Source organism: Mauremys reevesii, linkage group 4, assembly GCF_016161935.1.
Source record: "Mauremys reevesii isolate NIE-2019 linkage group 4, ASM1616193v1, whole genome shotgun sequence".
NCBI lineage: Eukaryota > Metazoa > Chordata > Testudines > Geoemydidae > Mauremys > Mauremys reevesii.
Window position 1 is genome coordinate 109,996,718 of NC_052626.1, and position 14,556 is coordinate 110,011,273.

Genomic DNA, 14,556 nt, shown 5'->3' on the forward strand with positions numbered 1-14,556 from the left:
TATAGCAACATCTATCAGGTAATGGAGAGCAAGGGAACATGAGAAATTACAGCAACAGGAGGATTTAGAAACAATTCACTATAGTATCTGATTATTCATGAAAAGTTTGAATTTCTTAGTTGACTGTATATTAGTGTTTAAGACAACTGGATATTTAAACTGAAATAGGCATGCATGTTAATAATTCACTCCCAAACCACTTCCCAAAGTAGCGCAGGCCTTGTCACGAATAACTGCAAGCACCAACAAGCAAAAAGTTTTAAGACTTCATGCCTGCAACAGGACTAATTAAAAGACCTCAGAAGTGAAGAATCCTTTAAACAAACAAGGAACTCCTGTCTGAAGGTTGTGGATGGCTAAACGAGAAGAATTCAGACGAGAAGGGCGAGGTCTAGGCCCAGTAACCAGGTCAGCCAGTGAGCCCTGAAGTGGAGAATCAGGCAAGGCCTTCCGCAGTATACAGAAAAAAATGGAATTAAAAAAAAAAATCAAACAATCAGCAACAAAACCAAGAATTGTGTGTGCTCCACTATTCACATGTGCTTAACCTATGCATCCAAATATCAGAGCTGCAGCAGATTTGGTATTACACACTTAAGTTAAAACAATGAGGAGTCTGGTGGCACCTTAAAGACTAACATTTATTTGAGCATAAGCTTTCATGGGTAACCCCCCCCCCCCATTCTTCAGATGCATGGAGTGAAAATTACAAATATAGGCATAGATATACTGGCACATCTATGTCTGTATCTGTAATTTTCATTCCATGCATCTGAAGAATTGGGAGGTTTTACCCATGAAAGCTTATGCTCAAATAAATCTGTTAGTCTTTAAGGTGCCACTGGACTCCTCGTTGTTTTTGCGGCTACAGACTAACACAGCTACCCCTCTGATACTTCACACTTAAGTTAGGTGCAGATGCTTATTTATGTCTACACTAGAATCACACCTAAAGTGTTTCAGAACGTAACAGGCTCCCCCCCCCCCCATTCTATATTTCCATGTAATAAGAAATAAGTGAAGCTCTTCTCTGGATAGAGCGGCATAAACTCAAGTTAGTTGATTAGGAAGATGTTGTTTGGAAAAGACGGTTACGCTCCTTTGTAACTGTTGTTCTTTGAGATGTGTTCCTCATACCCATTCCAATTAGGTGTGCATGCGCTGCGTGCACAATCAGTGGATATATGCCCCTGCCGACCAGCGCCCCCTCAGTTCCTTCTTGCTGGCTACTCTGACAGAGGGGAAGGAGGGCGCGTTTGGAATGGATATGAGCAACACATCTCGAAGATCAACAGTTACAAAGGTGAGTAACTGTCTTTTCTTCAAGTGCTTGCTCATATCAATTCCAATTAGGTGACTCCCAAGCCTTACCTAGGGGACCCAGCTCCCTTTCAGAAAGAAACTAAACTACACTAAGTACTACAACTGTAAACAACAATTAACAAACTATTTATCACTAATGAGAACTATTAACACAAACTAAAGACAAATGCTAGGGAGGGTGGAGAACAGCTAGCTGCACTCCACAGTTCCAATGACAGTCACAGGCCATGGGCGGTAAGAAGGAATTGAGAGGGTGCTGAGTCGGCAGGGGCATATATCCGGTGCCGTAAGGGCACCACTCCAGGGGTCACCTCAGCCGAGTCACCGAGTGTTGCTAGGGTAAAAATCTTCCGATGATTGTGCACGGAGCGCACGCACACCTAATTGGAATCGATATGAGCAAGCACTCTAAGAACCTCTCCCTACCATGCATTCCTCCCTAATAATGCAGTATGAAACACTGCATATTGTTTCTTCCACCATGCAAGAAGGTTGGCTTAATATCCATTCAGAAGAAAATGGAGGACATCATCATCTTGGGATGAAAAACTTGGATCACTAACTTTCAAATACAGTGGTACAGTGTACCATTCACTATGAGAGTTCAATAGGGAAAGCATAGTAACTTCGCTAAGTCTAAAAGGAGAAGCATTTAAAAAGATGGGCACAGAATGTGTTACAAGGCTAAGAATAGAATGTTAAAAAGCTTAGAAAATTAATCCTAATAGTTACAGATTTTGGTTTTGCGTTTAGTCACAAGAGATCATGAATCTCATCCTAGTCAATCAAGTAGACAGCACTCCATCACAAAACCACCTTGCAATTCAGCATAATTAGGAGATACAGATCAGGAAAAGCCCAGGACTGATGTTGTTTACACTTAAAACGTGCACCAATTTAACTCAAGTTATGACTTTATATAAATGAATGTAAGTAAGGGTTAAATCAGTTTAAAGTGCATCCACGTTAAATTACATTAAGTACAAAAAAGTGCAGCAGTGTCCTGAATGCTTTGAAACAGAAAAATAAACTGACAAAAGTCAGTCTGTACTAGAGAAAATTAGAACATCTAGCTTAAAATGTTTCACAGAACTACATTAACACTCTTAGAGGCTAATTATCTGTAATGAAGTTGATTATTCAAACATGCTTTGTCCAAAATTTATCCCACGAATGAGAAAATAACCTTTTCTTTTCAAAATGTTACTTTGAAACTGTTAAAATACCTTTAACTATACATAGATTATCAAAAGCACACAGTCTTGGTCTAATTTGGCCCCCCCCACAGACTTCAACTTCTGCAAATTCTACCCGATACTTCCCTCACCTTCAGAATTAAAATACAGCTTTTCCAGCTACTTTATACAAACATCAGGAGCCTCAAATTTAAGAAACAGTGAATGTACAATACAAGTCAATGAACAAGCAAAATGTAAGGAATCTCTTCATTTCCCTCCTAGAAAATCATAATTGGTATTAGATTGGTTATCACAAGTGGTATAATTACTTAAAGAAACATACCACAGTACTGGCATTAATAGGGGTGGATTCAGTGCCTCCATTCACATCAGAGTTCCTCTCCTTTTTGATCTCTTCTAGGTCAGTAACTGTGCCGGGACCTTTCTTCTTCTTCAGCTTAGCCAGAATGGATGACTCCCTCTCTGGAAATGGAGGCATTTCTTCTAGCACAGTTGCCTTGCCATGAAATAAGCTAATATTAGTTTTCAATACAACATGTGTCTTCAGACAGGTAGACACTTGCAAGAAAACAGACCATCCCAACCTTTCAAAGGATACACCACTATAGCATTGCTTCTTGTGGCAGAGTACAGAAATCCACCACCTACGCAATAGCTCTGTTATAGTTAAGGTTGAGAGTTGCTTACTGTTTAAAAGAATTAAATGCTTTAAAGCCATAAGCCAACTCTGATTGTTTTATTTGCTGTGCCTCACGGGGATGCACAGTAGGGTTTGTGAAATTTAGGGTCATTTGAGCAAGCGATTCCGGAGATGCAATCCCCCTTAATAAAAAGAAAACCCATCACATTTACAAAATCACCTGGTTTTGATCCTTCCCAAACTGATATCACCCTTTGGAATTTATCTCAGTAGTGCAGAGCACCCATGTGCCTTTGGAGTAGCAGTATTGAGAGTTATTAAGTTTAGAGCTCCAGGTCAAGTTGATCTAAACTGACAAAACAGCGAAATACACACATGCAGCAAGACTAGAGGGTTTGCAGGCTGTCTGTCGTCACAGTAATTGGGTGGCTCAAGGTGACATGCTATGGACACTGAATCTAAGCAACACGCATGCACTGTGAGTTCAAGTCCTATTTTGTGGTAGTTTTTGGAGAATCTGTGTTACGTAAGTTAGTTCTTTGCCTGCATTTTATGGAGGCTCCTTTTTGAAGTTTTGTTCTGGTTTAAGATATTCTAAAGTGCTCCAAAATCCACATGCAGATTCTGATTTTACTTTAGAAGCAGTCAATGAAATAAGCACTAGTGATATAGAAGATACAGACTGTGCAGTAAGCATTTGGAGTAATGTAATCATCATGGCCTTGTGCATATATGGCTGCCTAGCTCTGAAGGCAGAGCGGAGAGTGGTGGCTGCTGGCCAGGCACCCAGCTGTGAAGGCAGTGCCACTGCAAGCAGCAGCACAGAAAAGGGTGGCATGGTATGGCATTGCCACCTTTACTTTTGTGCTGCTGTTGCCAGTGGTGTTGCCTTCAGAGCTGCATGCCCAGCCAGCAGCCACCACTATCCAGTTGCTCCTTTCTGAAGGCTGAGTGGTTTCTCACCCCATACTCCCAAAGAATACATTCCATGCTCCCAGTTTGAGAACCTCTTCTGCAGGTAGTCCACCTCCCCAAGAGATTGCAGCTAGGTAGACGGAGGAATTCTTCCACTGACCTAGCACTGTCTACATTAATTGCAACTCTCAGGATGTGGGTTTTCACACCCCTGAGAGAGGTAGCTACGCTGATGTAACTTTTCAGTTTAGACCACCCCTTAATGTAAGGAATCATCCAAACACTGATTTTTAAACCCAGTTCAATGTCTAGAGCTTTGATGAAGAATTGAGTTTCTGAAAATATTTTTACTATGATCCTTCAGTGAAATTCTATGCCTCTAACTGTTGCTCTTTAGGAGCTCAAAAATGTTGACAGAGCGGGAAGGGGGAAAAAAATGGGAATTTATCTGCCTAAAAACTTTGACACAGCATTAAGGTTGCCTGGCGCTGCTTCAGGCCATTCTAGGACATCAAGTTCAGCTACTCTGAAAGCTCTGAAAATTAAGAAACAGAGTTAAGATATACACTACCCCTGCAAACCAACATTAACTCTGAGTAATGCCTCAATATGCCACAACACATACCCAACAGTCTGGGAACAGATCATAAGCACTCTAAGGCTACGTCTACACTACCCGCCGTATCGGCGGGTAGCGATCGATTTTTCAGGGATCGATATATCGCGTCTCATCTAGGCCGATATATCGATCCCCCGAAACGCGCTCTATTCGATTCCTCCCACCGCCCGAGCGCGGGTGCGGCGGTGGCGGGAGAGCCCGGACCCCGATCGACATCGATCGTGCGGGGTAGGATAGATCGATATAATAGATACTTCAGCCACGTTATATTCGTGCTGAAGTTTGAGTTGATCTTCTTATATTTTTTTCTATTTTCCTTCCCTAAGACAAAGTTTAACATCTTCTCTTTGCTGAGGCAAAACTCTGGTTTAGATTAAGCATAGCAAAACAAGAGCTACCTACACGTGGCCTGCACTCAGAGGTCACTCCCCATAAATCGCCCCAGTCTTGCTAAATGTTACCACTCCTTCACCTTTGTCATGAGGATTACATCACTTACATCTCACTTAGTCATGGAGACTTGTATGTCAGAAGACTCCTGACAAACTCCCATGACAAAAAACTTCTGTGCATCATTAGTGACACAACCTAAAGAGCTCAAATCTGAGAAGAGTCATACTTAACTCCTCAAGATGCACATGCAGCTCTCCATCTTACTGTAGCAGCTCTGTTAACCTGCTCCAACTAATCCCTCCACCATTCAAAACAGCTACATCTAACAATGAACACTGCTGGAGTACATGCAGATAAATGCTGGAATTCACATCAGTGGAACATAACAGATAGACACTTTAATATAGCCCCCTTCAAGTCTACCTACTATAGATCCACTCTTAGTGAACCATTCCAATGACTACTGCCAGATCCAAGGAGCAGAGTTAAAGCTGGGTTGTCAGGGTGGCATGCATCTTAACTCTATTCTGTTTCAGAAATTTATATTTGCATTATACCTTATCTGTTCATTTTTTGATTTTCAGAAGTTTGAAATGTAGCAGAACTTGATCGTCTGGAATGGCATAAGACAGTACTGGGCAACCATAACTTCATCTTAACAAAGTTCTGGGCAGTCCATTTACTAAGCAACACCCACTAAAACATTTAAGTAGAATCCTGCCCAGACAGAGGACCTAGATTTGTATTTGATAGTCACCCACTTGCAAAGACTTTTCCATATTTAACTCTATGTACCTACCAAGATATCAGTACTAGCAATGGTACTGAGCCTCAGGTATTCAACGGCTCTCTGCTGTAGCTCAACATCAGCATTCTTCAGCTGACTGTCACTGCGCAGTACATCTTGAATAGTAGTTTTGATTTCTGGAAATAGGTTCACAAACTTGATGTACGTAGACAGAAGCAGTGCACGGGTGGGGACACTACACAGATGAAACTTGGAGTGCAGCAAGTTGAACTGAATCAGAGGACTTAAGGAAAAAAAATATGGTTTCTTCAGTTTTCCTGATATCATAATACATATGCATTAATTAATAACAACAGTTCAACACTCAGCTGTATGTGACCATAATATTTGAGAGAACCAGAAGAATTCATTGTAAGATTCCATGCTGAACAATTAAAATACTATACGTGGTCTGTTTTAGAAGGTGTTCTTACCTGGATCTTGGGTCACCAGCTATTAGATTTCCAAATTCTCCCAGGATGTAGCCACCTACTTTTACCAGATTTTCATGGCATGCTGGTGCCTGAAGGGCCTGTAAAAGACCATTCAGTCAAAACCATTGGACAAATAATTTAATCAAGGATCAATGACCAAAAGAAAGGACTATTATTCTACTCTAGGCGATATCACCATAGTGATGCTACACTGCTCTGCAACTTTTAGGGAAAAGGGTCCTCAAGTGTGAACCACAAAACACTTGCACGGGTCTGCAAAGAGCTGCCAGGTCACATTATCTCCTATGAGTAGAAAGTGGAATATGTATATGTAAGCAGTACATACAAAAAAAATAAATAGCAATGGAGCAAAGAAAAGTTATTGACTGGTAATTCTGTTAGTTTCCTGTTCTCCCACCCTACAATAGTGAATTATAGGATAGTATTCTATGGTGCCACCTACTGGGAAGAAAGGAGCTAAAAAATTGTGAAAGTTCTCATCTGTGAATGAAGGCTTCCCTAGCTAAACGGTCTCTAAAACTCAGGATGAGGCATACCAGCTTAAGTGCGATCTCAAACCCACCCAAAAATATTAAATTAATCTGTAACCTTTCCTTTGTTACAGCCTTAAAACAGTTGCTCAGCTTCTTCTGAACTCAAGAACATGCTCAATATCCAAGCAAGAAGCGGGGGGGAGTGGGGGTGTAAGGGGCTGGCCCACGCCTGGCTGTTTAGGGAAGCACAGTCTCTCCTAACCAGCCCTCCATAAATTTCTGAAACCCGATGCAGCCCTCAGGCCAAAAAGTTTGCCCGCCCCTGATCTAATATAATGGAGGAAATCAGCTGTTTGTTTTAAACTTGCTGAAGTCTCACTTTTACTAGATATAACCTTTTATAAAATACCTTCAGAAGTACTATGTACTTTGATTAAAGAACATGGACTATCAATATCACCAGAAAGGTGTTTGTAAAACCCACTTTGAAGACAGAAGCTTTCGAAGTAACAAACCCTCCAGGTCTTGTGGCATTACCTATGAAAACCAGGGAAAAACCAAATCAGAAATAGGTTTCCCACTGACTTTGGTCTCTGGCAAGACTATCCACTGATTCAAGACACAAAGGTTCAGCAGTGCGCAACTGAAGTCATTCTTCTCTTTCAAGCCCTGCTGTTTAATTGCCATCAACATATCACGGGAATGGCTAATGAGAATATGGTTTTTAATTAGATAATATTGTGTAGTTTGCACTTCCATACAGAAACATAGGGTCTTTCCATCTTGCAAGTGTAAAAACTGTCATTCTTACCTCAAAGACTGTCTTTGCTGCATATCCTTGCACATCGTCCCTGTTAATCACAATCTGAATAACTCTGTACCACACCTCTTCACTGACGTAGTCCCCAGCAATACGAATCAAATTCAAGATTGTATCCACATACCAGGTATAATCCACTGCATATTTCTCAGCTAGAATTGCAACCTTCAGCACCTTGGCAAAACAAAAGACTGAAGTAAATCTAAGGAAATCTACAATGAATGGGTATCTTTAGCTAAAAGGCATGATCCAAGCAAAGAAGTTACTGTGAAGCGCTGTTCACTGAAATAAGTGTTGAGTCGAGGAGGAATGTAGAAGACACAGCATCTAATCACAGGGTTCCAGAAATCCTTGCTCAAATAAAACCCTTATTGATGTTAGTGTCAGTTTTGCCTGAATATACACTTGGGCCCTTAGTGAAGGCAGGCCAAACAATGTAGAAAAATATAGTTAATAAGATTTGAACCATTTAAGACCTGTGGCTCTGAAAGTCAAAGTCAGACACATTTGTTATACACACAGCAGCTTGGAGACCCCAATCTAGATGAGGTATCTATAACAGCATTTCTTGAGAGAAGCGTAAACAAGTTAAAGCCGATTATGGTATCCTTGAGCTATATAATTAATACATTAATCCAAGTTGCTGACAGAATAGGACAGTACAAGAAATGAGATCTTTGATCAATTTAAACCAGCCAATTAAGAATTCTTGATCAGAGAATTCGATTTGTTGCAGTTGTACAGAGGAAAAAATATTCCCAGATTACTGGCATATAAAACACGCTCATACCCTGGTAAAGCCTTAAAAGGTTATAGCTGTTGAGTGGGTTCTGGGGGCCAATATTTAATACTACATCAAGTACCAAAGAATAGACATTTCAATTACTAATCTTCACTCAAATCTTGCCAGCATGTTTAGGATGCCAAGAAAATATACCTGAGCACTTCCCCTCTACTTTAACTCTCACCTCATATAAAGTATTGATTTCCAAGAAGTACTCAGGATTGAAAGACAATTCTATGTTTTGCAACGATTAATTAGAGTATTACATACAGACATACTTTACAAATTAGCACTTTGATTTAATCACACTAAGTTTTTAAACAAACTAGGAGTTCTGCTGTACATCATACAATTTAACACTAATCTAACAAATACAAATCTTGAGGCCAGTGAAGGAAATTTGATAGTACAGTACGTAGTTCTGTGCCATCCAGAATCTGAGAATAAAGTTTCATTTTTAATATCACACGCCTCCCAAGTACCACACACATAATTCTAACAATAAAAAGCTAAATTATTAGACTACAACCACCTTTCAGATCACATTTTTTAAATTTTTGCTACCTTGAAAATATCTTTACTAGAGAGTGATTACACAACATCCAACGGCATGCTGTTTTTTCCAACACAGGCTAATTGAGATTGGCAAAGGGGGCACAAATAACTCACAATTTCTTCTCTAATGGAATAATCAGCAGTCTCCAAGTAGTTTAGCATTTCGGCCACAATCTGCTGGGCATTGCTTCGGTCACACATGGCATACAGGAGGTCTACTGCTCTTTGTCTTACACTCACATCCCTTTCGGTCTGTAAGAGAAGTCATAATGTTCACTCAAAGTAGAAGTTCTATGGAAAATCATGTGACAGGCAAGAGAATCCAATAATTAATTCAGTTCCCATTTGCAATTTATGTAATTTACTGAAGAGATGCAGCTTCCATATTTAACACTGAACTACTGTTAAGGATTGACTGTAATGATTGCCAGTTATCTGTGTTATTCCTACAGAGGTACCAAGAACCTAGGAGTACACTGTATTTCCAGTAATACAAGCTGCTTGCTTCATTCCCACTTTCATTAGCCAAGGCCTATTTATTTATTTTGGGCAAGAGTTATTGTGTAAAAGTTATTTCACAGTTAGTGTACTTTGTTTTTCCTACTGTATATTTTAAAATCTGGAGAAGTGCCTGGAGAACAGGAAAGGCACTTAGTATAAAATGACATATCAACCCAGTACCCTACCAAGTAATGAAGAGATAGTACTGGTCCATTTAACCCTTATGGCCTATTACCTTTTTGTACAGAAGTAAGCATTTGCCACCTTATGGGACATTAATAAGCATTACTAAGATTGTCAAGTTGTCAGAACAAGGGGGAAATTAACTAGCTATCTGGAGGTTTTAAAGCAGACATTCAGCATTAATGGACGTTGCACTTAAATGCATTAAAGTACTTGCTGTGACAAACTAGGGCATGTAGCCCACTTTATGAATCTAGAAGAAAATAATTAATACACTTCAGAGGTGCTACTGGACAAAACACTGAAGAAATCAAGATATCTGATAAAAAACAATTCTGTACTGTGTTTTGAATCTGTCACCCTCGTGTTAAATTCATTAGCGGGTTTTTAATCAGTCAATGTCTGAATTGCAATCGTGCCTCAAACCCCACCACTATAGGCACAACTGCAGTTCAAACATCCGTCCACTGATAAAAACCTGCAAGAATGTACAGTACAGGCTACTGCTTCCTTCCTTTTTAAGTCTTGTCTCCTGACATTTGAATGTTGTTATAATGTGGCTTAAGTAAGAAAACTCATGACACGACTACTCTGAGAAGTAACAACACTGATGAGCTTAGCACAAGGGCAACAGAGTCAAAACTGATGCAGAACATATGCCTGAATTTTTAAACGCTTGATATTTACCTTCAATGCATTGATAACTGTTTCTATATGAGTTTTCACGGCTTCATGGGAAAATTCAGAGCTGGCAAGCGTGCACATGCTTTCCAGTGCTAGATAACGCAGATTAGTTTCCCGGTGCTGCAAGAACTGACCTAGTTGGTTACAGGCACGGACTAGCAGGTTTGGCTCACTGCACAGAACAGGAGAGAAAGTGAAAGAGGGTAAAAAGCAACAAATTAGAAAAATATTATAAGAACACTAGGTAATTACTCCACAAGAATAGTGTGCATCAGAATTGACTTTATTATAAAGGAATAAGAATTAAACTGAAACTACTCAAGTGTCCCTATGGAGATAGTTAGTGCACATCTAAGTATTGCAGGAGATAATTAAGTTTTCAGATATTGTAAACATTCATAGCCTCTCTCTAAATTACAGAAGCGGGTTAAGACTAGAAACAGGGCCCAGATCCACCAACTCAGGGGCTATTTCAAAATAATCAATTCTCTGGTGCAACATTCCAAGTATTGTTCCAACTGAAGTATGTCCAGCTGCCCCCAACTAAGGCATGTAATTCCCTGCATCATGCAGACAAATGCAGGGCTGACACAGATACATTTCTCCTCCCATTCACAACCAGATGATTAAAAACAGTTTTCCTCCATCATGGACACATCCTGTACAGTTTCCACATTTAAAAAATATCAAACCTGTATTTTATTGTAATGGTGAGTAAATATGGAACACAGGATCCCAGGAGGCTACACAGGGCTGCTCAGGACACCATCAAAGCATAACCCTGACAGATACATCTTGGTATTAAAGCAGAAACAAATGTAGTTTTATTGCCAAATAAAGAAGAAGTTTATCCAAGATACAACCCAGCCCACATTGTCTGAAGCCTTGTTGGCCCCCAAGCAGTTATTCAGTTTTTAGATTAAGTACAAATTAAGTACCTGAAATTGACTGAAGAAATTAAGTATAGTATAGCATAAACAGTCAAGACTCCATATAGCTATTCTTGCAATTCGTGTTATTAGAATGGATTTTCATGTATACTAGGACTCAGAAATAGTAGACCTGCTGCTGCTTGGAATTTTAGCATTTTTGCAGTAGCAAAGACAGCTAAAAAGGTGAATACAAGACTTTGCTTCCACTATGGATAATACAGACTCAGCTTGTACAAGCTGAATAGTGCTTTTCAGCAGCGTTATGGTTACACATTGTTCATGTTAGCTTTTGCTTCTTGTTCGCATTTGATGGCCCATTTTGAAGTCAAAACTGTTCAAGCAAGTGAGCATGCAATATCTGTGTTCAGTCAGTTTAAGCATTAGTCTAACATCAAACTGAGTGGACTTCAAAAATAATTTTTTATTTTTATTTTTTCAGGTTTACAAGATAACCCTACAAGTATGCATTTACATGAAGAGAAAGCTATCCTCTTGCTCAATGAATATGATTTTATATACGTCATGTGTCCTTTGTATATATTCTTTCAAGTGACCTGGGTTCAACTGTACTCTTTAAAATCTAAACTGAGATGTTATCATAAAATAGCAGGTTACAGGTAGTAATTTTCAGGAGATCATAATGAAACTGAATTTTATTAGAAGGTAAATTAATGTTAAGGACAATGTCAAGCATGGCAGCCTTAAGCATTGCTCTACAAGTAGTAGACTCACCTGTCATGGTGTATAATTAAGCTTATTGCCTCAAATAGCACAGCATTCTTTGCATTTGAGTGTTGCACTTTCTTAGATTTTGGGGGCTCTTGAGCTTTGTTAAGGATAGTTTCCAGGCATTCTGTGAGACGACCACGTACCGCAGCATCTTCTGGAGGAAACAAGACAAATTGTTGGACAACTTCATTTTGCTCAACACTACTGATTTAATACCCATCCTTGCCTTCAGATGAAGTTATTCCCCAATTGAAAAGAAAAATTGTTGGTGTCAGCACTAAATTTACAGAAGAACTCTATGAACTTCTGGGTGGAATTAGAAGACTCCCTACATTGCATGGAACAGTGTTGGCAAATAATATGATTCTTTACCCCATTACCTGGAGGTGGATAGCACTGTAACAACCTCAAAAGCTTTACAGACAACCAAGGAGCAGGGACAAAATAATAGGTATAATCTTGGAGATCGGTTGATGCAGATGTCACAATCTGTAACAACACAAATAATCAGCATTTGAATGACAGAAGTTCTTAAGATGATCAGACATTATGAAAATGTTCACTATTAATTTTAAGTACCAATACAATGTGTAAATGAATGTACAGCTAGACATAACAAATGTTAATAGTATATAAAGGCAAAGTATAAGTTTAATTTTTAGTAGGCTGAACAAATCACCCAATAAGGATTAATGTGCAAATACAATAAATAATTTAAAAAAATCAATATACCTAAATAAGACACTGAAGAGTATCAGTTGTACCAAATATCAGTAATCAATAACTCCACTAATTAGAAATGTCCTATAAAACTAAATATAAGACTAAAGAAACCTAATTTAATAAAGACTGAAAAGTGTTTGTTCAGAAACAAACGGATGAGTGAGGGAAAAAAAAATCACGCACCCATCCACCATCAGATGGCACAAATAGTGGCAAAGTGAATCCTTGATGGATTCATATGCTTCAGATTGATACTGCAAAAACAAAAACAATCAGCAGGGCTTCTCTTTTTCAGGATTTACTAATTTCATTTTGGGAGAATTATTTTGGGCAATTTTGAGGGGTTTTTTAGTTATTCAAAATTTAGGTTTTTTAGGGCTCTCTCTTTGTATAGAGAATAATCCTTGAAATGTTTCCTAGTCTACTTTAAAGTAGTACTATTTAAAATAGAATTATGTTAAAATGTACTAGATAACCTTTAGTGCACACCAGCAGGGTCTATACAGACTAATGAATGCACAACACATTAGACACTTTAGAAGTCCACATTACTGCTCTGTGTAGACAAAACCATACATACAAGTAAACATTTTTTGTATTTTTCTGGTGATTACTGGATAAACACCAATTTCTTTCTTTCTTTTTTTTCCCCTGCATTTGTGATGTTTTATCAGTGTTCATCGATTAAAACCAAAAATCTGAAGCCCTCAATATCAGATACAGAAGTGCCTTGTGGAGTTCACGATCTCTAATGCCAAGATGAAAATCTCATACATTTTGCCACTAAAGTTTGTACTGTAGAATCTTTTCTACTGTTTATCAAAATATTTTGAACCTATGTAGAACAAGATTTCTCTAGGTTCATTCACCATCCGACAGCGAGGCTGGGAGACAGAGGGAATTCAGATCGGGTGCAAAATTGACCTTTTGTTTGGTAACATGAGGTCTGGAATCAGGGGCAATGATCTTGGGTGGCAGACAGATTGTGTATCTCAGTGAACCAAAATTGCCTCTGCTACGCTGGTACTATTAATATCATCTTTTCAAAGTACTGCCTGATCTTGTGTAAGACCCTCAGGAATAAACACAGAATTGGTGGGTTTGTATATATATTGGGTCCTTGACCCCCAGCCTAGAAAAGCAACCAAAAGAAAGTCTGGGATGATAAATCTCTCTAGAACAGAAGACCTGACACTTGTGTACTGTTATATATCAAAAAAGAACCATGCAATGGTAGCCGTAATCTAAGACGTCTTATTTGAGCGAGTCTTTGACCTCCCACTTGTGATTGGAAGTGAACTAGCCACTTAGCTCACCCCCTAAGCTGTTCTGTAAGCATACTTGACATGTTTCTTTCTAGAGGTTGGGATTTAGACCCAATGAAATGAAATGTGGCCAGTGAATCCTTCAGCAAACGAAGAGCATCATCTGTTTTGGAATTAAGTCTGGCCCTTCAAAGGCCAAATTCTCTACCATGGACTGAACCTCCTGTGCAAAGCCAGAGCTCCGAAGCCATGAAGTTCTTATTACTGCCATAGCCCTTGATCATGAGGCAGTGTCTGCCGCACCCAATGCAGCTGTAGGCAGGGTTTGGCCACCAATAAACAATTGCCCCTCTTATATGTTGGAGACGGGCATTAACATTTGAGACGAGAACAAACCTGAAACAATGAGTAAATAAATTAGCCAGCAATATTGGGAAGTCTATTGAAAGACTGCACAAATGGAGATCTGAAATCTGCCACGTTGGAGAGACAGAATTCCTGGCAATTCTTTTAGAGGAGTGGGTACTTAACTGGCTCAAAATTCTGATGTGTCTGCACATAATGTAATAGAATGGT

General features: G+C 39.2%; 1 protein-coding gene across 6 annotated transcripts in view; it reads right to left on the reverse strand.

The window, feature by feature from the left end:
* The window catches only part of AP2A2 (adaptor related protein complex 2 subunit alpha 2), a 95,658-nt gene that overhangs the window by 24,059 nt on the left and 57,043 nt on the right, over nucleotides 1-14,556 (reverse strand). For 2 of the 6 annotated variants that reach the window (XM_039535431.1, XM_039535429.1), the window contains exons 7-15: nucleotides 12,373-12,481; nucleotides 11,996-12,146; nucleotides 10,335-10,503; nucleotides 9,078-9,215; nucleotides 7,616-7,798; nucleotides 6,311-6,408; nucleotides 5,889-6,120; nucleotides 2,845-3,018; nucleotides 298-447 (exon numbers count right to left, since the gene is read on the reverse strand). In XM_039535431.1, coding sequence (XP_039391365.1) covers nucleotides 298-447; nucleotides 2,845-3,018; nucleotides 5,889-6,120; nucleotides 6,311-6,408; nucleotides 7,616-7,798; nucleotides 9,078-9,215; nucleotides 10,335-10,503; nucleotides 11,996-12,146; nucleotides 12,373-12,481 — 1,404 coding nt within the window. The remainder of the gene's footprint in view (nucleotides 1-297; nucleotides 448-2,844; nucleotides 3,019-5,888; nucleotides 6,121-6,310; nucleotides 6,409-7,615; nucleotides 7,799-9,077; nucleotides 9,216-10,334; nucleotides 10,504-11,995; nucleotides 12,147-12,372; nucleotides 12,482-14,556) is intronic. The other 4 variants (XM_039535433.1, XM_039535432.1, XM_039535430.1 and 1 more) reach the window with 3 other exon arrangements.